This window comes from Malaclemys terrapin, chromosome 12 (genome assembly GCF_027887155.1).
Source record: "Malaclemys terrapin pileata isolate rMalTer1 chromosome 12, rMalTer1.hap1, whole genome shotgun sequence".
Taxonomy (NCBI): Eukaryota; Metazoa; Chordata; order Testudines; family Emydidae; genus Malaclemys; species Malaclemys terrapin.
This window is the reverse complement of record NC_071516.1, coordinates 30,537,937-30,558,572: the sequence shown is the minus strand read 5'-3', so window position 1 is coordinate 30,558,572 and position 20,636 is coordinate 30,537,937. Positions and strand designations below refer to the sequence as shown.

Below are 20,636 nucleotides of genomic sequence, written 5' to 3'. Positions count from 1 at the left end.
TCTCGTTGGAGTCTGTTTTTGAAGCTTTTCTGTTGCAAAATTGCCACCTTTAAGTCTGTTACTGAGTGACCAGAGAGATTGAAGTGTTCTCCTACTGGTTTTTGAATGTTATGATTCCTGATGTCAGATTTGTGTCCATTTATTCTTTTGCATAGAGACTGTCTGGTTTGGCCAACGTGCAAGGCAGAGGGGCATTGCTGGCACATGATGGCATATCTCACATTGGTAGATGTGCAGGTGAACGAGCCCCCGATGGTGTGGCTGATGTGATTAGGTCCTATGGTGGTGTCACTTGAATAGATATTTGGATAGAGTTGGCATCGGGCTTTGTTGCAAGGATAGGTTCCTGGGTTAGTGTTTTTGTTGTGTGGTGTGTAGTTGCTGGTGAGTATTTGCCTCAGGTTGGGGGCCTTTTTTTTTCTCCAGCTGATAATAGCTAATCTTAATTAATTAGCCTCTTAGAGTTGGTATGGCTACTTCTACCTTTTCATGTTCTGTATGTAGATTTATCTCCTTACTATATGTTCCATTCTATGCATCTGAAGAAGTGGGCTATCGCCCACGAAAACTTATGCTCAAATAAATGTTAGTCTCTAAGGTGCCACAAGTACTCCTGTTCTTTTTGTGTTTCTTTGCCAGTCTAGATGCAGCCCCGCTGGGTTTGTCCTCCTGCCTCAGCGTTTCATTTCTTATTCTGAGCAGCCGTGCGTGAATGGGGCAGGTGGGAGGAAAGGCCAGAGCTGTGCACTGGTGTTTGAAGTCCCTCTTGTTAAACAGGCTTCCTGGCAGGCTGCTGACAGGAAGATGAAGCTCCTTAGCTTGACTAGGAAGGTGGATCTGCCCAGATCTAGGGTCCTCAGGGCTGTCCCAGGGGCAGTTATGATCTGATGGAGTAGTGGGCTTGAAGTCAGACATGGCTTGTGCTCTCTTCTCTGCAGCTGACTTGCTTTGTGGCCTTGGGCAAAGTGCCTCAGTTTTCCATCTGTGAGATGGAGCTGATAATGATGACCCCCTCCTGGGGAAGGCGCTTGAGGAGGAAGCGCTAGATAAGTGCAGAATATTGTCATCTCTGAGGGAAATGTGCAGTTCCCTGGAGGTGCCAGCATGACTAGAAACTGTTCCCCACGCACCTGAAAGCTTGCAGATGTGCCAGAGACAAATCTATAGGGAGTGTGTGTGAGAGAGACACTGCCCACTGCAGCTGTCTTAGCTAAAGCCAAACTCTCCTGACTCCTTTACAGAGGGCTGTGAGGGTCCCCTGTGGGCTGGGGAGAACCATCCCTTATGCCAGCTCTTAGGACTCTGCACTGATGAGCAGGGGCTGAAATCTCTTCTCAGCTGGGAGCTGTGTATTTTCAATGGCTTATATCTGAAGTGCAGGTGCGGGTCAGGTCTTGACTCCAGCAGGCATCCTCTGGGGAACTCTCACTTGGCTGCTAACTTATTTAGCCTGCTGTTCTTTGAATATGTCCAAACCGTGATGCTCCTCTGGGCTGAGGCGCTGTCTGAGGTGGCTCAGCAAAGGAGCTGGGCTAGTGAGAGCCTGGAGGCTGGGCTGGACTGGCACGTCCATGCAGTGAATACCCCGAGGCCAGCAAGGTCCCAGCTCCTCATTAGCAGCTTCAGTGATTCATTTGGTTGTCTCATTAGGATTTCTGAATAAGTGAGTTAACAGCCCTCAGCCGCCTCTTCCTCCTGTGCTGAGGCGCATCTTGGCAGCGCAGCAGCCGAGCTGGTTAATAGCAAAACAAACAAGCCCCTCTCCAAGGCTCAGCGCAGGGACAGGCTTGCCCCTAAGGGGATTAGAGGCTGATTATTTCTCCAGCCGGAAGAGGCATCTCCCATAATTGGATAAATGCTGGGAAGGCCAATTAATCACTGAACGCATGCACCGCGACACCTGTGGCTCCATGCATCTTCTCCTCCTTCCAGGGCTGCATCTCCTGGAGAGCCTGAGCCCTTTGGTGGCGAGAGGAGTATGACACAGGACCTGGTCCTGATGCCCAGCGGAGCCACATGGCGCAGCTCAGTGCAACAGGACTAACATGTTAATCTGAACCCAGCATTGCCCAGCAGTCACAGTCCTGCTGCCACCCAGTAGTGCTGGCGTGGTGCCCGGCGGCATGGCCGCGCTGACACCATTACCCCAGTGGCAGAGACTGACGTGACTGTGGTGCTGATATCGCAGGCTCAGGGACACCCCCTCCGGACGTTGTCCAGCCATTTTTCTGGCCTTGGGTGGGACAGTCAGGTCCAGCCCTGTTCCAGGGTCATGCTGGTGTCACACGAGCATTTTGCTTCTAACGGAGAAACGGGTGGTGCGGTCCTGCTCCCTTGGGAGGGTTTGCTCACTGCATGGGGGCTTCCCAGCAGCAGCAGCCTTGACAATGGGCTTATCTTGAATAGGAGTGGCCTAGATCACAGCACCTTGGCACAGGCAGCGGCTTGCATTGCTCAGCTGCATTCTTCGGCTGCCAGGTCCCAGCACCAGCTTGTGAATATTTCTGGTGCTGCACATGTGTTTAGGACAGCATCCACGGGGCACTGCTCTACTGAAGTGTCCCTGATTAGTAGTGTGGCTGGCAGGGCTGCTTACCAAACACTTGCTGGGACTGTGGGGTGGAGTAGGCAGCTGGGCTGCTCCCCTGGGTGAGGGTAAATGCCTGCATCTGGGAGGAGCAGGAGACCTGGTGCCTCACAGTGGAGAGTTTCTCAAGACCCACTAAAGTGGCATGAAATTTGTCCCCTTCAAGTCAGTGTGGCTTCTCTCTCTCTTTCCCTCTCTCTTCCCCCCCCCCCCCCCCCCAATCCCCTGGGCTCTCCGCACCAGGAGCAGGCAGCAGTGGCTGGAAAACAAGAATCAAATTCAGCTTTGAAAAGAGCTGTGAACATTGGTGGGAAGGAAGAAGGTAACATGCAGAAAATGTAGGAGCAGCTCAGGAGCACGGTGCCTGCCTGGAACCTGGCTTTGCACCATCCATGATGGGGAATGCCGCTGCGTGTGTGGCTCCCTGAGCAATCTGCTTGGCAAAGGGCTGACGATCATGAGCCTCAGAGGCCGCTGCACGCCCTTCTCTTCACCACCACACTACATGCGGGGCTCGCAGGGGCAGGGTTTGCCATGGTTCTGCATCCCGTGTGCTGCCCTGCACATTAAACAATGGCAGTGAGGGTCCTTGTCCCACAGGCTCCCCCTGCCCACCTGGGCATTCGCTCCTCTTCCTGCTCATGCTTAAGCCACAACACGTTGAAAATCCGCGTATGCCTTTCAGTGCCCATGGCTCCGTGCGTTCTGGTCATCGCCCCCCATGGCTGCAACCTCCTCCGGTCTGGCTTGCCTCCTGCCCAGCTTGCCAAACGACACCTGCTAAACTTACCTTGCTCACCTGCCAGCCAGACCCACCCCCAGCCGGTGAGGGAAGTGGGAGGGGCATAGCCATGAGAAAGGGACATTAGCCCCACCACCCTCACTCCCCTACTCTGAGCTGGTGAGTCACAGGTGGGTTTTAGGCAGTGGGAAGCATTGGTGCTTCCAGGGCCAGGGTATTTTTGGAGCTAACCCTACCAGCAGCAAGCAGTGGTGTGCACGGAGCCTGTGCCGGCCCAGGCCCCAGGTTTGTGGGTGCACAGATGGAGAATCTTGGGGCTCACTCAGATAAGCACATGCGTGTTTTGCCACTTACCTGAAATGTATCCCAACCTCTGGGGCCCCGCCATATCCCACTGCTCTCTGCTCCAGTTGCCCCCTTCTCCAGCAGCGCCTGCCTTGCCCGCTGCACTTTCCTCAGGCAGGACCCCAGCAGCCTGCTCACCTGTCAGGCGCAGGCCCACTTTCCCCACACGCAGTGTCTCTGGGCAGGCAGCAGGCCCCCTTGCTCTGAGTGTGTGGGGGGGCAGCCCTTTTCCCTAGGCATCCCCTGCTTCCTCCCTGCTTATCTGACTCTCCCCACAGCCACCTTCTTCGGCTGACGTACCCTTTCTCCCTCCCTTGAGCCACCCCCACCCAGCTGCCCTCGTTTCTCTTCATCCCAGCTCTGACCCTGCCATGCTGTTCCTGGTTCCTGCTCTGTGTGCAGAGAGCAGACACGGCAAGGCCCAGGCAGTGAGCACTAGTGTGTGTGGGTGAAGTTCTTAACTCCTCTTGGGCAGCACGGCCCAAAGCTGCAACCCCAGGCGGGGAGGTCAGAGTCCCAGGTGCAGCTTGCTTGGAAGCTGGGTTGTCCAAGCTGCTGGGCGTAGGGAACGAGTTGGGAGCATCTTTGGGCAGGTTCGTCATTGGGTGCCACGCCTCACCCTTGCTGCACAGCAGGCCCTCTGTACCTGAGGCCTCTTTGCTACTGAGTGGAGAACCGGGGCTAACCAGCAGCTTTGCTGCCCTGCTGGATTGGCCTGAACAGCTGGCCAGGCTGCTGCGCATGTGGCCGGAATGAAACCCGCTGTACGAATGGTTGTGGTGACCTGTAAAGGTCGCCAGCTGGTGGAACACCTACCCAGGTTTCAGTTCTGCTGCCCTACGGGGGGTAGCGAGGAAGAGGCCGTCGGGTTCAGAACGCTTGCTGTGGTGTTGGAGGGGACGAATGACCAAGATGACCCTCCCTGAATTCACTGTCTGTTGCCCAAACACTCCCTGCTGGATGGTGTAAAAAGTCAGGCCAGGCAGCTTGGCTGGGGTGGTCCTGCCTGGAACTGGCTGCCCAGTCCGAGTCTCTCCTGTTTGAGATACTTATTCCCCCTCCCCACAGTATCTGAGCCCCTCACCATCTCCCATGCATTTATCCTCACCCCTCCAGGAGGCAGGGCAGGCTTGTGATGACCTGCCCCTGCACAGATGGTACCTGAGGCCACAGGAGGCTAAGGGGCATGCCCAGGGGCACACAGGAAGTCTGAGGCAGAGCAGGAAATTGAGCCTGGATGGCCGAAGTCCTAGGCTCGAGCCCTACCCTGTCTCAGCTACCTCGGGGAGCGTGATGGCTCGGGGTTCAGTGGCATTGTGCTGTGGACAATGTGGTGGTGGCTCGGGGCAGTTGCATTTTTAGTAGATGTGTAGGAGGGACGTCTGTAACAAACCCCTTACATCTTGTATCGGCAAGTGCTTGGGCCTGTCAGCTCCATGCTGCCCCGGGGAGGGAGGAAACCACGTGGGCCTGCAAGCCGTTTGGTTTCCTGCGAGGCCTGCAGCTGTAGCAGGCTGTGGGACTGAAAGCGGGTGTTAAAATCGAATAAAGCTCTCAATCAGCAGTTCCCCATCTTCATCTCTGCAGCATTCGGCTGCTCTACGCCTCTTTCCTTTCCATGCTGTGTAAGGGACCAGAGGCGGAAGCTGTGGGCTCTGGCCTTTCCCTGGAGTCCCTCTGTCCCCAGTACTGAGAAATCTGGGATTCATGGGCCAATATGTGCAGTGCAAAGGGGAGCTGGCACGTTGGTGCTGACGTGATTTGTGGGCTCCTCGCTGGTGAGAGGCCCAGGAGCGTCTACATTCCCTCAAGCTGTCACTTCCTGCAGTGGCCTGCAGTCTTGCACTGGGATTTCCAGGAGGCTGAGGTGAAGAGACTGGGTTTGCTGGAGCCAGGCAGCTGGGAGGCCAGGGGTTTCAGAGGCTGCCTGGGAGAACTCAACCTCTGAGCCCTGCAGGAGTGCTTCATCTTTTGCCTGGGCAAGTAAAATAGAGCTGCAGCCCTGGGGACTGAGATCTAATCTGTTTTCTAATGGCTGCAGAGCAATGAATGGCTCTCTCCTCAAGCCAAAAACACCCACTCCCCCCCCGGAATTAGCAGGTGAAACAAAGTCTGTTCCTGCAGCCCGGTAAAAGAATTCTAGCAGCAAAGTTGCTCCTCTCCTGCCTGGGCCAGTAGTGGCACCTGGGTACCACCTGCGTCTGCCCCTTTAGATGGGGAAAGCATAAAGAACTCTGGGACCCCGCCTGAGAGATGGTCATCCAACCTAGGCACCTCGCCTGAGCAGAGGAGTCTGCCATGCTGTCCCAGGCAGGCAGGAGTCAGCCCAGAACTAACAAAACCCTTGCTCCAGGGAATGACCGGGCAGTGCTGCCTTGTCAGGCCCCACACTCCTGAACAAGCTGATAGAGAAGCTAATAAACGAGCAGGGTCCAGTTCCTCCTGTTCGCCAAGTAGCTGGACCCTATTGCATCAGGCTCCAGCTCAGGGAATGAGACTGAGACAGCACCTGTCAGTCTGGTGGGCAGGTACAGGTACCTCCATCCTCGTGACATCGGGCCTATGCTGCAGTGGATGGCTCTGATCAGTAGACAGTCCGATCCCACCTCTAACTCCCTGCACAGATCACCAGAAACACCCTGAACTGGCTCAGGTCTTCGCTCTCGCAGCCTGGGCTCAGCATCATCTCCCCCTCGCTCAGTGCCTGGCTGAGGTCAGCTAAGCTGCTGAACCCAGGCAAGCCTGAAGGGATGCTGGTAGGAAGAGAGAAGTGCTTTGTGAACTTGCTTCCTTTCTGACCTCTGACCTCAGACTGTTGGGCTACAGCTGTGCGTTCCTGGACTCTGTCTAAAGAATCGCGCTCTGGTGCTGGCATGCCAGCAATGGGAGCCCTGTAAGGACCTGGACAGACTCTGCCTGTCAGGTTGGAGCTGGGGGAGCAGGTAAGAAATAAAGATGCTGTTTCCATGCAAATCTACCTGATCAAGACTAAAGCTGGGCAGCCAATTCAGGAAGTCCGGCCTGGAACTGGAGTGACTGAAGCTGGGAGTGTGGGTGCATGACTGGCTGGCAGGAGCTGCTGATCTAAGGTGCAACAGAGGAGCTGCCACTGGGTGTGAAGCCGCAGGAAATGCCCTGCGCCAAGGTCATTATTGCTGCTCTGGGCTGATGCTGGAAGCGCACGGGCACGTTGCGACTTTCCTGATGGGTGGTGCAGGACATGGCTTTGCATAGACCACCATGAGCCGCTCGGATACTCACAGCCCCTCCCAACATGGTTAGTCAGAGTATTGGGTCAAATAGCCCTGCAAACCACCTCACAGGGTTTGTTCACTCTCTGGCCCCGCCCTGAAGCTGTTAGCGTCTCATTCCTCAGGGAGCCAGCCCCCTCACAGGGGAGCCTGTTGTGAACACGTTTTCCCCTCTGTGCCGATTCCTCCACTGGCTTCCCCCATCACCAGTACAAGGCCTCGGGCCTGATCTCCAAAGTCATCAATAGGTCTGATCCAGCTGTATCGCTCACTCTGTCTGCACCCAGTGTTTGTCAGGGCAGCTGTCTGCGTCAGTGTGGTTTACAAAGCCCAGGGCAGCTTACGAAAAAGTGACTTCCCTCCAGGTGTTCAGTTTCCAGAGGAAATTAGACTTCTCCACAGTCCAACTCCCTTCCCCACCTTGAGGACAGGGGGAAGGGCTGCTCTGCAGAAGGAAGCTTTTCCACTAGGATTGGATAATGCCTCTTTTAACCGGGGAGGGGAGAAGAGCGCTAGGCCCTTGCTGCGTGGGTTTCAGTCAGGGAAAGCCCTGAGATGCCCACAATAGGCATCTTAGGAGCTGGTGTGCAGGTTCACTGCATGTGGCTGACCTCCATTCGCGTTAGCACTGCAGGGAGACAGGCCAAAGCAGGCGGCTCCAGAAGGCCTGCAACAGGATTCCTGTACACGTGGAATTTTTCCAAGTGAGATAATCAGAAGCCAGCAAGGTTTGTGGTGGTGTCTGCTTTACATACACTGCACTGTGCTGCTGAGAGATGCCGGCTGAGCTGTCCTTTATCACCAAAACAGGAGTAGTAGGAGCAGAAGCTTCCTCGTGTACTTCTGCTCCCCGGGGGGTACACCGCCCTGTTCACACGGTGCCCCTAGAAACTCTGGGGTGGCAGCATGGCCTAGTGGGTAGATCTGGGAGCTGGGAATCAGGTCTGCTGGCCTCCAGCCCCAGCTGTGCCGCTCTAGTCCATGGCAGACCCTGACCGTGACAGCACTTCCGTGCTTCACTGGGGATTGGCTCAGTGCTTGGTGCTCTTCCATCCGCAGAAGCAGGAGGCTGGGAATGCAAGGCATTAAATGAGCTGCCAGCAGCCCCCTTCAGGGGAATGTGGCTATCAGCATTGCTGCCTGCTGCATCTTCCCTTCCTTTAACTACATCCTTGGCCAAAGTCCATTCAATCAAGCTGGGGACCATGTCGTGATGGGATTTCTCCTAGTCGGCGGCAGCGTGCCTCCATAATTAAGGCTAAGATTTTGTCATGGTTATTTTTAGTAAAAGTCATGGACAGGTCATGGGCAATAAAGAAAAAAATCACAGAAGCCGTGACTTGTCTGTGGCTTCTGCTGCTGCGGCTACATGGTTTCCCCTGCTGTTGTGGTGGCCGGGAGCTGTGGGGTTCCGCCTCTGCCCGCGGCAGCTGGAAGCTGCAGGGGGGCCTCCCTCCATCCACGGCGGCTGAGAATTGTAGGGTGACCATATTTCCCAAAGAGAAAACAGGACACACCCAGCCGCTCACCAAAGGCGTCGCCCTCCGCTGTGTGAGGCTGTCGCTGGAACCCTCCCGGGACCCCGCTGGCTGCCAGCTCTGATCCCTCAGCCCCTGGGGCTGAAGCAGAGACTGTCACGATGACGATGACCTCCGTGACATAAGGCTATGTTTATCCATAATGCAGCGTGGCAGGCATTGGTATCGTTTTTGCAGCTGGTTAGATTGACCTTGGTGATGGAAAGGTCAAAGTTCACATTTGGAGGTTTGTTTTCTGTGTTCAGCAGCTCATAACCAAAGCTGGCAGCAAACAGCAGAGTTCTAGCTCAGGGTGGGGCACACAACCGATAGCGCAGTCACCTGGTGCAAGTGTCTGCGTGATATTAAATAACCAAATTCACAAATGCTTGTCCTGGCTGCGTGGGAAGTCCAGTGTGCAAACGACTCTGCATAACCCTTCTCTCTTCTCTTTCCAGAATTCGTTGAAGAAAAGGGGATCTCGTTCTGTGGGGAAGACTGAAAAGAAGCCTTCAGTCCAGGTACCCAGACTGTAGCCAGTCAGGCCCTCCTAGGGCCGTGTTGACTGTCCGTGGTGTTGTAGAACTCGAAGAGCATAGCAGTGCAACTGTGCACATGGAAGTGTCGTGCCTTAATTTGTGTGGCCCTGGTGAGTCGAGTGGCCCCTGGGGAATGGTTCTGGTGAAGGGTTTCTAATAAAGGATTTGGAACGTAGCTCCAGAGGCCTGGAACTTGGCCCCACCAAGGCACCAGAGGTGCTAAGTGGGCTGGCCAGCCTGCTCAGCCATGGAACGATGCTGGTGCTGCAGAGAGCCATGTCGCTGACTTTCTCTGCGGACGAGTTGGGGCTCTTCTCTGGAGAACATCCAATGGCTGAGGAGCAAATGGAGCATCTGCCCCATCAGTGCTCCCACCTGGGATGCTAACAGTCGCTTTTCTAGGGAGTGCTACAGAGTTCATGCTCTCACCCCCACGTGGCTGGGTGGAGAGGTGGATGAGCATACGGCATACTGAGTCATGTGCTCTGTAAGGAATCTCAGCCAGGCCTACTTGGCCGGAGGGAGGATACTTATGACACAGCTAGAGAGTCAAGCCTGAAGAAATGGGGTGGGGCTCAGAACAGTCCAGACTCCTTTGGGGTAACGAGGGTCCATTAACCAGAAAAGTACTCAGGCCCAGTATGTAGCTAAGTGCCCTTGCTTTAGACCTTGGCTCTGGGCCTAGCTGCATGGGATGGATGGGGACTACATGGTGGGGTTGCCCACAATAACAGGGAACTGGACCTGATGACCCAGGAGGTCCCTCCCAGTCCCACGTCCTGTTCTCGGGTGCCTGGTGGAGAGAGCTCTGTGCGTGGCTGGAACAGTGACCCCAGCACCACTTGGGCAGTTTTGATGCTGTGAGATAATTAAAAATCTGAGCCAAAGCTCAGCCTGCAGAGAGGGTGCTGTGCCTTGGCTGTTGGGTGATTGTGTGTGTCCCATTCACACCTGCCTCTGCAGCACGGGCCTTTGCCCACGGGCACGCTCAGGTATCTGTGTTGCTCAGACGGTTTAGTGGGTGCAGCTGAGGGGCCTCTGTCCAGAAGTCTGGCCTTATAAACTTCCCAAACATCATGCACTCTGTATCCCTGCCTTGCACAGGACACTGGACAACGCAGCAGTTATGGGCTCTCTCCACTGGTGGAAGGATTTTGTCTCTCAGTGATTGGTGTGTTCAGTGGCTTTGACTTGCTGATAACCTGACCAAAAACATTCTTACAAGACATTGTTGAGACTGAAATACAAAACCATCCCCACTTCCTCCTAATGAGATACCACAAGGTGCAGAGGGAACAAATCCAACCCAGCTCCAAGCCACAGGACATAAATCTCGTGTTTCTCAGGCTGTCAGCTTCATGGAGCTAAGACAGACCCTGTGGCTGCTGCAGAACTGGCTGAGCTCTGGAGATGGACCCCCCAGACTGTCCAGAAATCCCTAGGGTGTGAGCAGTATGCGGGTGGGTAAAGGGATTAGACAGTCCATGCTATTCAGCGAAAGGGTCTGGGGGACTTGAGGGTCTGCCTCATGTGAGTTGTGACCGTCGCTGTCTCAGCACTGTGGGTAAAACTGGAAAGATCAGCAAGACTAGCCCCTTCCCGTGATGTGACTGATGTAAGTCGTGACAAGTGCAGCATGAACACCTAGAGAGATGGCACCCTTCTGCCCACCCTTATCCATGTTCGTTTCCTCACTTGTATGTCTCGGGGAGGGAGTGCTGTTCGTGGATAAGTCTCGGCACTGTTACTTGTGTGCTATGGGCTATCGTCTGTGACGGCTTTCGGGCTTTGATTCATGATTGATCGCTGATTTAGAGAGTTCCTGGGGCCACATCCTGCTCACATCTGACTGGTGTAGTACGAAATGTGACTCTGTTCAAATGAAATGGGTGTTAGGTGGAAATCAGACAGACTGCTATAGGTGGGCTTCCTTCCGTCTGTCGTCTGAGTGTTCAGAGAGCACTATTCACCATCACTTCTAGGGGTCTGATGGTTCCAGGCCAGTGGTTTGGCAGTTCTAAGTGTGTTGATCTTCAAGACTAAGACCTGAATTTTCTCAAGATCTGAACTCCCATTCAGGCACCTAAGCAAGGGGCAGATTTTAAAGGGTACCACATCTTGGGAGCTGAGATCTTTTGAAAATCTGGCCAGGAGTGTCCACATGTGAGCTGCGGGGAGTTGTGTGATTTGAAAATCTTTAGGTGCCCAAATGGAAACCTCTCCTGGACAGGGCCACCCAGAGGATTCAGGGGGCCTGGGGCATAAAAAAAGGCGCCACCCGCTGCTGCGCTTGTACTCACTGGGCGGCGCTCTGAGTCTTCGGCGGCACTTCGGCAGTGGGTCCCTTCACTCACTCCGGGTCTTCGGCGGCACTGAAGGACCCGCCGCCGAAGACCTGGAGGGAGTGAGAAGTGCCGCCAAAGACCCAGAGCGCCGCTGGGTGAGTAAAGATTAAAAAGGCGCCTCTACCCAGGGAAGGGATTCTCGGCCAGGGCTCGCAGGGCCTGGGGAAAATTGCCCCACTTGCGCCCCCCCCCCCCCCCCCCCGGTGGCCCTGCTCCTGGAAATCTGCCTCCAACTGAGGGTGCTCAACACTTGAAAATTTAGCCCTCATAGGACATAGTAAGGGCTATATCCTGCCCTCCACAGTACACAGTGCTTCCACTGATCTGAAATCAGCTGGTGAGCTCCGGCTGAATGTTCGAGTGAGCCGGAAGGATAACATGTGGCCATCATGCCCACTGCTCTGTCAAGCAGGGCTTTGCACCCTAACTTGGGAGTGGGCACCCACCTTTACACTCTGAACGAGGCTGCTGTAAAAAGCTCTGGGGGGTTTCATAAAGCAGCCTGGGAAGTTTGCAGAATTAATAGCTGCTGCTCATCTGAGGATGATGCAGGCTCAGGCGTAGCTGTTGAATTTGAATTTTCAAACTGTATTGGCCATCTGGAAAAAAGATCCTAACTGCTTCACAGGGCACTCAGTGGGAGGGATTCGTCACCAGTGTGCAGAGTTTTCCCAGGAACACGCTTTCTCCCAGCCCCGAAAACAGGAAATGAAATGCGTTCAATGAGATTTACAACCAACGGACCCTTTGCATGAGGTCATATTCATGGAGCAAAAAATCCCTAACGCACTTGGGGAGTCCAGGAAAGAAATCTCCAAATTCCTAACGGCTTGGCTTTTGAAAGACGGATGATAACGAACAGCAGAGCTGAGATTTTTCCCTCTGGACGTGGAACAGGTCCAGCTTTCCCTTTATTCCACATGCAATGGCTTCATCCCATCTTTCTGGCTTAGTATTTACTGCTGGGTTTTGAGATGGAAGTCACAGAGTGAAAGTGCTCTCTAGCCCCTCAGGCATCTGACCTCCCCTCCCCACAAGACATGTGCTTGGCATTTCACAGGGAGCACCCTGCTCTCCTCTGTGTGTCTCTGGTTCTTGGCATGAGCAGGGGAAGGGGCTCCCCCAAGCCACTTTGGAAGGCTGACTTGACAGACACCAGGGATCTGTGTCGGATCAGTGCTGGCCCTCTACGCCATTGTCAGCAGTGGGGCAACTCTCGGAGCAGTGGAGTGAATTCCCGCAAAGGGAACTACAGGAAACCTTCCTGAGGGTGGGTGATAGTCTCCCAGGGAACTGGAGGCCTCCCCACTGCCCCATGGACAAAGCACTAGAGAGTGGTGCTGAGAGGAGGCCCTTGGTGGAAGGGGGCGGATGGGACCTAGTAGGGTTTCCCCATCTATGCACATGCGAAGAAGTTGTGGCATACAGGGACAGATACTTCAGCCGTTGTGTCAGGATGTGGGTGGGACCGTTCCAGGGGCTGTTGGGAGCTGTACAGCAAAAGGCTCAGCTCATTTTGAAAATGAACCTTTGACGTTTCAGCCCTTAGACAAATGAGATCTGTGTTTGCTGCTGCTAACGTCTGCGGGGATGTATGCAGCACTGTCCGAGAGCACACACAGCGTCTCTGTGCCCCGCTGCGCTCAGTCCAAGCACAACGAGCACACAGCAGGCTGGATGGAGTGACGAGCGCAGGGGCGGGAGCGAATGGGAGGCTGTGCTGCTCTGTTTTGAAACAATTGACTCCTGTTGGCTGGGCAGCAGAAGGGAGCCCAGAGGAGGGATTTGTAGCAATCTGAACTAATTCAAAACACTGCCGCATTTGCACAGCAGTGCCAGGCTTTCAGGAGAAAACCTGCTTGTGGTTTTTATTCTTCCACGTGGAGTCCGACAGCTTTTCCCCACGCTGCTGAAACAACATTTAGCTCTATTTTATTGGCCTGGTTAGAGTGCAGTGTGAACACCATTTCAGTGCCCTGGGGCTTCAGGGGTGTGATTTCCTCCCTGTCAGTTCAGACCAGTTGGGGCCCATCTCCTGTATGATTAGCTGCTTTCCAGCTCCCAGGGTACCCTTTTCCTGTGTTTGCCACAATTCCACTGAGCTGTATTTCCAGATATCTGAGGTTTGGTAGGGCCCATAGGAACTGGCACTCTGCAGACCTGAGGGACAGTTTTCTGACGGAGGCAGAATGTCTGCTATGGGCCAGTTCACTTGTGTTTTTTCTCCATGTCAGTGTCCCAAATTAATTCACAACTTCAAGGGCCAAATTCTGCACTTAGATTTGAGGGCACAGCTCCACTTCGTGACATGAGTTCCCGGACTTCTCACGTGCCCAGTGTATCTGAGGCAATGAGACTGTTGAGGTAGGGCCATTAATTCTCAATAAACTGCAGTCCGTATGAAGCCACAACTTGCGCTCCTGGCCTCGTGCTTTGGCTCAGATGTATGTTAATAAATTACAAATAGGCAGGTTGACTACTTGAACTTTGTAGAGTTGCAAACAATAGGTATTAAAACGCACTGTTCTGGGAATTATTTGAGAGAAGTTCTCCGGCCTGTATGGTACAGGGGGTCAGACTAGATGATCACAATGGTCCTACGTGGTCTACGACTCTAATTTTTAACCAGAAGCAGCCTGTTTTCTAATGTCTGTGCCATTTTGCCCCATAGGAGGACAGCGCAGACCTAAAGTGTCAGCTGCATTTTGCGAAAGAGGAGTCCGCTCTGATGTGCAAGAAACTAACGAAGTTAGCCAAGGAGAACGACAGCATGAAGGAGGAGCTGGTGAAATACCGCTCCTTGTACGGGGACTTGGAGAGCTCTTTGTCCATAGAGGAGCTGGCGGACTCCCCTCATTCGCGAGAGGCAGAACTGAAGGCCCATCTGAAGCTCGTTGAGGAAGAAGCCAACATCCTGAGTCGGAGGATCGTGGAGCTCGAGGTTGAAAACCGTGGGCTGAGGGCAGAGATGGATGACATGAAGGGACAAGGTGACAGAGAGCTGATGGGGCAGGACATTCGGTTTGCTTTCTCCTCCACCTGCTGTGGGGACTCTGGGGAGAGCCAGGTGGAGCTAAGGCGACATCTGCAGTTTGTGGAAGAGGAGGCAGAGCTACTGAGGAGGTCGCTGATGGAGCTGGAAGACCAAAACAAGCTTCTCATGAATGAGCTGAACAAGTACAAGTCGGACCACGACCTGGACATTACCCTGTCGGAGGATAGCTGCTCGGTGATCAGCGAGCCGTCCCAAGAGGAGCTGGCCACGGCCAAGGTGCAGATCAGCGAGCTCAGCGGCAAGGTGAAGAAGCTGCAGTACGAGAACCGCGTGCTGCTCTCTAACCTTCAGCGCTGCGACTTGGCCTCCTGCCAGACCACGAGGCCGATGATGGAGACCGACGCTGAGGCTGGCGATTCTGCGGACTGCATTCCGACCCCTCTCTGGAGAGAGGTGCCCGTTGGAGGAGAGAATGATGCCAAGGACCGCCCTGAGAGAGGGCCCGGCAACGGCAACGGGAAGTCTCAGGACAACAGCCCCACCCGGCTGTTCAAATCCAAGGACTTGGAGACTCTGCTTGGCATCCGGGACCAGGCCGCACTTGTTAGCAAAGCCATCGACGTCTTGATTTCGGACTCCAATGGCTTCACTTCCAGCCTGAAGGTGTGTCTGGACAACGACTGCATGGACCTGGTGCTGAGCGAGCCGGTGGATAACAGTGAAAACACCAGTGACTCCAAGCTAATCAACATGATCTTTGTGAGGCTCCGTGTCCTGCAGCAGGAGCTGAGCTCCTTCATGAGGAAGGTGGATCACATTGGGGACTGCTGGAAAGAGCAGATGGACCCTTTCTCCTTCCTGCCCAGCTGCGGCCCCCAGGACTCTCCCAAAGGAGCACTGCGCAAAGAGCACAGCTCCGACTTCCAGGTAGGGTGTTTTCCATGGCATTGCCGTTCCCGTGCAGTGGTGGTTGCTTTATTTGCTGTGCTGTTTCTCCTGCTTTAACAAAACAAACCCCACCTATAATGTAACCTTCCTTGTGCCTCTAGAGTGAACTACAAACTAACAACAACTCACTGCATGGTAATGAATCCACAGACAAGATAGGACTCTGCTCTAACAGAGTGTGCGTAGGGGGGAAGGTGGAGCCCTGGAGATTGGGCAGGCAGAGGAACACTGTTCTGGGTCATCGTCACTTCAGAACACTTGGGGCATGGGGTGGCTGACACTGAGCCTGTCCCCAGCCACAGGGAGAGGGCTCTCAAGTACAGTCCTACCTCAGCATGCCCAGGGTCCGTCCCAGGTGAATGCACTGTTCTGCAGACCCAGCAATAGCTCCACAGCCTGATGCCAGATTCCTGTTATGGTGAAACATCCCCAAGTGAGCTCAGTCCCTATCTCAGCGAGGCGGGAGGCTCATGTGAAATTGGTACAGTGCATGGGAGAGAGGGCAAGGGGTGCTGTCCTGGGTCTCCAGGATCCAGGTGGCACCCCACCTTACAGCCAGATGCGGCACTCTTGGGGAGAGAACTTCCCAGCCCCTTTGTTAAGTGCTGCAGAGAGAGCCCAGGAGCAAGAGACTCCAGAGTGAACAGCTGAAAGACAAATTTCAGTAAGACTCCGAGCATGTCCTCTTGTAGCCGGGGAGCAGTCCCTCCATGCCACTGGAGCAGCAGAGTGCGGCTTGGCCCAGAGCACACAATCCCCTCGAGATGCATGGTGGCGCTCCCCTTGAGGAGCGTCTCCAGCAGCACCATCTCCTCATGGCATGGACCCTTGACCACCACCATCCAAAATCGGACCCGCTGGGAGTGTGCCAAAAACCCTGGGTTCAGGCTGTTCCCCAGACCAGCCAGCATGCCCCACCTCCCCCCCCCCCCCCAAGCTCTGCATCACCCAGCCCATGTGCAGCAGGAGGAGGGGACCATAGCTGAGAACTTGCAGACTGCCAGGGGAGGGTAGAGGGCTCCGGGCTCTGAAGAGGGAGCAGATTTCCAGAGCACACTCTCATTTGTTCAGAGTTCTATTTTCCTGCATGCTGCTGGGTTTTAGTCCAACCCAGCCCAAGCTCCCCACCCCACCAGTCACTGCATGGCACCATAACTGGGGTTTGCACATTTTTTCCCTCTCTCTCTCTCCCCCACCCCCAAACAATCCAGCCCACGTGTCTCCTCATCCTGTGTTTCCTTTTGTTTTCCACCTTGTCTTATGCCACGGTGCTGAAGCTCCTCTTCCTCTTCATCCTTTTTGTTGTCTTGTAGTTCTTTGCTGTTTCTGAGACCCATTGTTTTGTTTGTTTTTCTTTTCTTCCCGCCCTTTTGGTTTGTTCTCATTAACTTGCCCATGCATGCAGCAGCCAGACTTTAGGGACGGCCCGGACTGGGACGCTGTGGGGAGCCGGCCCCCTGACCTGTACCGCAGCAACAACACCATGGACGTGGACTCCAATGTGAAACTCCCCAGGAACTACAAGCCCTACCGATCTGACGAGAACGACTCCTATGTCACCGAGGTAGGTGAGCAGAGAGGGCGGGAGCTCCCCGCCCTGCAGGAGATGGGGCTGGCCTAGGAGATGCTGAGTCAGTGTGGGGAGAGGGAAGGCCAGAAAATGTGAAAGGGGGGGCGCTGATGTGGGGCAGGGGTGGCTATGCTGGGGCCCTTGGGGATCCACCATGGGAGAACTCTCGGCACCTATGTTCAGCAGGCCCACGGCCCAGCCGGGTGAGAGGGAGCATGGGCCCAAAGAGCTGCTGGATTGCTCTGAAAACTGCTTTTTGGATGGAGAGAGCTCCCCTCTCTCTTTGGTAAATGGGGTGATGGGGGAGAGCACCACTGAGCTAGTGGGGCAATGGTGCAGACCCCTTCCAGAGAGCAGGGACTCCAGCTAGCAGGCTGTGCCCTTCCCCATGTGCCAGCATCGCCTGGAGGGGAGCCGGTTGTCCTGGGAAAAGAGGAGGCTGTGAGGATCCCGGGCTGCCATAAAGCCCTGCAGCTTCTCTCGTGTCTTGGAGCTCAGGCAGCTGGTGATATGGGCACTGCAGGCACGCTGCTCCCAGCAGGACCACTCCCCTAAGCAAACAGGCCCAGTGCGGTCAGAGCCCAGTGCTCACGAGAGGGACAAGCAGCATCAACCTGAGTGTCCCCAAGATGCACCTGACCCATACATGACTGGCGTCTGTGTCTGTTAGCTGCTGTAGGGGAGGGGGCTTCCCCCTCTCGCCATCTCCCACCTCCCTGCCTAGATCTCCCTGTGTCTGTCTGACGCGGGGAGGGGTTCTGATTGCTTCTCCACAGGCAGGAAAGTGCCGCTGGCCCCAAACGAGGCTCCCTGTGCTTTCTGCAAGCTGCCCCACCCAGTGCTCCGTCTTCCTGACATGAAGCCTGGGGTAGCTGGCTTTCCACGAGCTCTGGGAAACGTGTTCGCATCCTGTCTCTGAGCCGCCTCCTCTGTGCCACGGGCTTTGCGCTTCTCTGGCGCAGCACCTTCAGTGCTACCCTCCGCTGAGCCAGGCTGTGGGTTTGTTGCCAGGTTTAGCCCCGACCCAGGGTGGTTTCATGCTTTTGTTCCCAACTCACGAAGTATCCATGGACCTAGCTCTTCTGCAGAGCGTGTGGAATAGTCTGTGCGTGTCTCAAGGACGGCCTTGTATAGCACGTGGTACATTTCCGCAGCAGCTGCTCAGGTTGCAAGGCAAAGCTGTAACAAATTCGAAAGGCCAGTTCCCTCCTCATTTCAGCTCCATGTGTGGTTTGCAGCGGGGGCATGTAACCAGTTGGAGGTTTAATTTGCCCTGAAGCTAACTGTGGTTTGGCTAGAAAGCCAGACAGTTTTGCCTTTTTGGCAGGAGATGGAGCCATGACTAACTGAGAAGCCCTGCTTCTCCTCTCCCCAGTCACTGCCCCAGAGCTCGGGTCAGGGCACTCACAGCACGGCCTCCACTGCCCAAGGCGTCGCTGGTGTGATTGGCAGCTTGGTCCGTCCCTCTCCCCTCTGACCGGTAGTTCTGTGCTGCTGGGCTCAGTGCCCTCAGCCGCCCTCATTGTCCTTGTGCAGCAGGCATGAGCCCTGACATTTGTCCTGGGCTGCTGGGTAGTACGGTTTTCCCCAGCCTGGCCTAAGGGGGTTTCCCCACCCCCTTAGCACCCTCCTGCCCCCACCCCCTACCCCTCCTGCTGAGGCTGGGGGCTGCTGCCCTCCTGAACGCACCTGCTCTTCATTGCCTGCTTGGCCTGACTGTTCAGGAGGGGCTGCTGTTCGCAGCACCCTGCCTGCTGCTGCCTCAGCTCCCCTGCAGCCCCAGTGATGGGCACCCTAGGGCAGGCATGGATCTGGCTCTGTGTGGTGTTATTGCCGGCTTAGTGCTAGCTCTATGGCCCTGCCCTCCCCTGGTAGGGGGCGTTCTGAAGCGGGAGAGGAATGGCTCCAGGTATGGCTGCAGCAGTGATGCAAGGCAGGGTCTGCGCCGGAGGCCTCCCCAGCTCCTGGGTACCCCTCAATAGGGGGGAACAAACTGCCCCCCCCTCCCCCCCAGCCCTGTACTGGCCAGTCTCTCCAGAGCAGGGTCTGGGTTCTGAGCTGCCCTGGCATGAGCCTCATTGCTGCCTTTCCACGAAGCGGCGTGTTCCTGGCAGGCTGGCTCTGCTGACGGGAATCTCTGTACAAACTGGTGCAGTGTCTGTGTCCTGGCCTCTGGGTGCGCGGCCCTGCTCCGCGCCTGGCTGGTGGCTGGAAACCTTGAGCTGTGTCACCTGGCGTGCAGCTCCTGTCAGACCCGGGGAGGGCAGAGCTTCAGGAAAAGTTGGCGCCATCGGCCTGGGGCTGTAGATCCCAGGGGGCCCCTGCTCTCAGATTAGTGGGTGTGGGGCACCCAGCCAGCAGTAGGACTGTTGGCTCAGTTGCTCTGAACTAACCAAGGTCCAAACATGGAAAAAGGGTCTTTAAAATCTGGGGCTGGGACCCCAATGGCAGGGGATGGGCCTGATGGCTCACTAGAGGCCCTGTCCCTTCCTAGGGATCCTGTGAGCAGCCACCTACTGCCAGGCACGTCCAGGGAGGGGACCCTTGGAGGGGCAGGTGCACTGGGAGAACAGAGCTCCTGGAAGGGGAACTTTCCAAGAGGCCGGTTCACATCCCAGCCTCCAGCGTGTCTCCAGCAAGCGCTGCTCACTGGGGCGCTGTCCCTGCACCACCCTTCAGCTCCTGCGCCCGGCCCGATGTCTCCGAGCTGCTCCCTGAGTGCGTTGTGGCTCTGCGGCTAAACCGAGAGGGCTTTGGTTAGGGGCCGGGGGAAGGCCCAGCCTTTCCAAACCACTGCTTGGCTGCAATGACCTGACCACACCCCCTCACAGCAGCGGCACAATCAGGGCTGGGGCCTTTCTGCTCTCATATGCCCTTGAGCAGTGGCTGCCCCGAGGCCCCAGTAGAGCAAATAGCCACCTGCCCCAGGCTCCGAGTCCCTGTGTGCCTGTCTGCAGCCCCTCCCAGCTGGTGGCTTCCCCATTTTACAGCTGGCTCGGCTGCGGCGCAGAGAGGGGAAGTAATGAGCTCAAGGTCACCACCTGTGTCAGGAGCAGAGACCAAGAGTGCAGTCTCTGAGCCCCCTCCTCTGTCCCTTGGCTGGGGTGGAGCCCAGGAGAACTGAATCCACCATCCGCTCCAATGCACTGGTGCCCCCTCCAGGCTGCTGTGGTCCTTGCTCTCCATGGGAGAGGAACGAGGCCTGGGCGTGACGGGGCACCAGGGGACTGACTCTGTCCACTCCCCATGCAGATCAAGGAGCTGCAGCTGGTGCTGGCTGAAGCCAACGAGAGCCTGCGGGGCCTGCAGGAGCAGCTCACCCAGGAGAGGCAGCTGAGGAAGGAGGAGCTGGAGAACTTCTCCCAGAAGATCTGCCAGGTCAGTGAGAGGCGCCGCAGGGAGCTGCTGCAGTGACCCAGTGTGATCTGTGCCACAACCGCCTGCCCTTGCCTGGGGGTGGGAGTGACCGGGGGCAGCCAAGAGCCAGGCTGGGCCTTGGGGATAGTCCCAGAGCTTGGAGGAGACAAGCACAGAACCCCACCCCACTCCCAGCACCTCCTGGGCCAGCACAAAGCAGCCACTGCCTGCCCAATCTGCTGGGGGGAGAGGGGAAGTCTCCGTGAGAGCTTCTGGCTGTCAGCTCCTTCAGAAGAGTGTGCAGCACCCTGGGCCCCCGCTAACTCGAACCCTTCTCCCCCAGCACTGGCAGAGCCGTGCCATAGCCCCTCCTTGAGACCTTCAGCGTGCCCAGGGCCCATGGGATTGCCCCTTCCCCCTGCCCACCAGCATGCCTGGGG

At 55.9% G+C, this 20,636-nt stretch overlaps 1 protein-coding gene across 2 annotated transcripts in view; it reads left to right on the top strand.

Annotated features, from left to right (window-relative positions):
* Positions 1 to 20,636, top strand: part of SOGA1 (suppressor of glucose, autophagy associated 1) — a 92,095-nt gene that overhangs the window by 35,383 nt on the left and 36,076 nt on the right. Inside the window, exons 4-7 of one of the 2 annotated variants that reach the window (XM_054045777.1) lie at positions 8,901 to 8,963; positions 13,998 to 15,248; positions 16,678 to 16,833; positions 20,092 to 20,217. In XM_054045777.1, the coding sequence (XP_053901752.1) occupies positions 8,901 to 8,963; positions 13,998 to 15,248; positions 16,678 to 16,833; positions 20,092 to 20,217 (1,596 nt within the window). Of the gene's footprint in view, positions 1 to 8,900; positions 8,964 to 13,997; positions 15,249 to 16,674; positions 16,834 to 20,091; positions 20,218 to 20,636 lie in introns of both variants that reach the window. The other variant, XM_054045775.1, reaches the window with a different exon arrangement.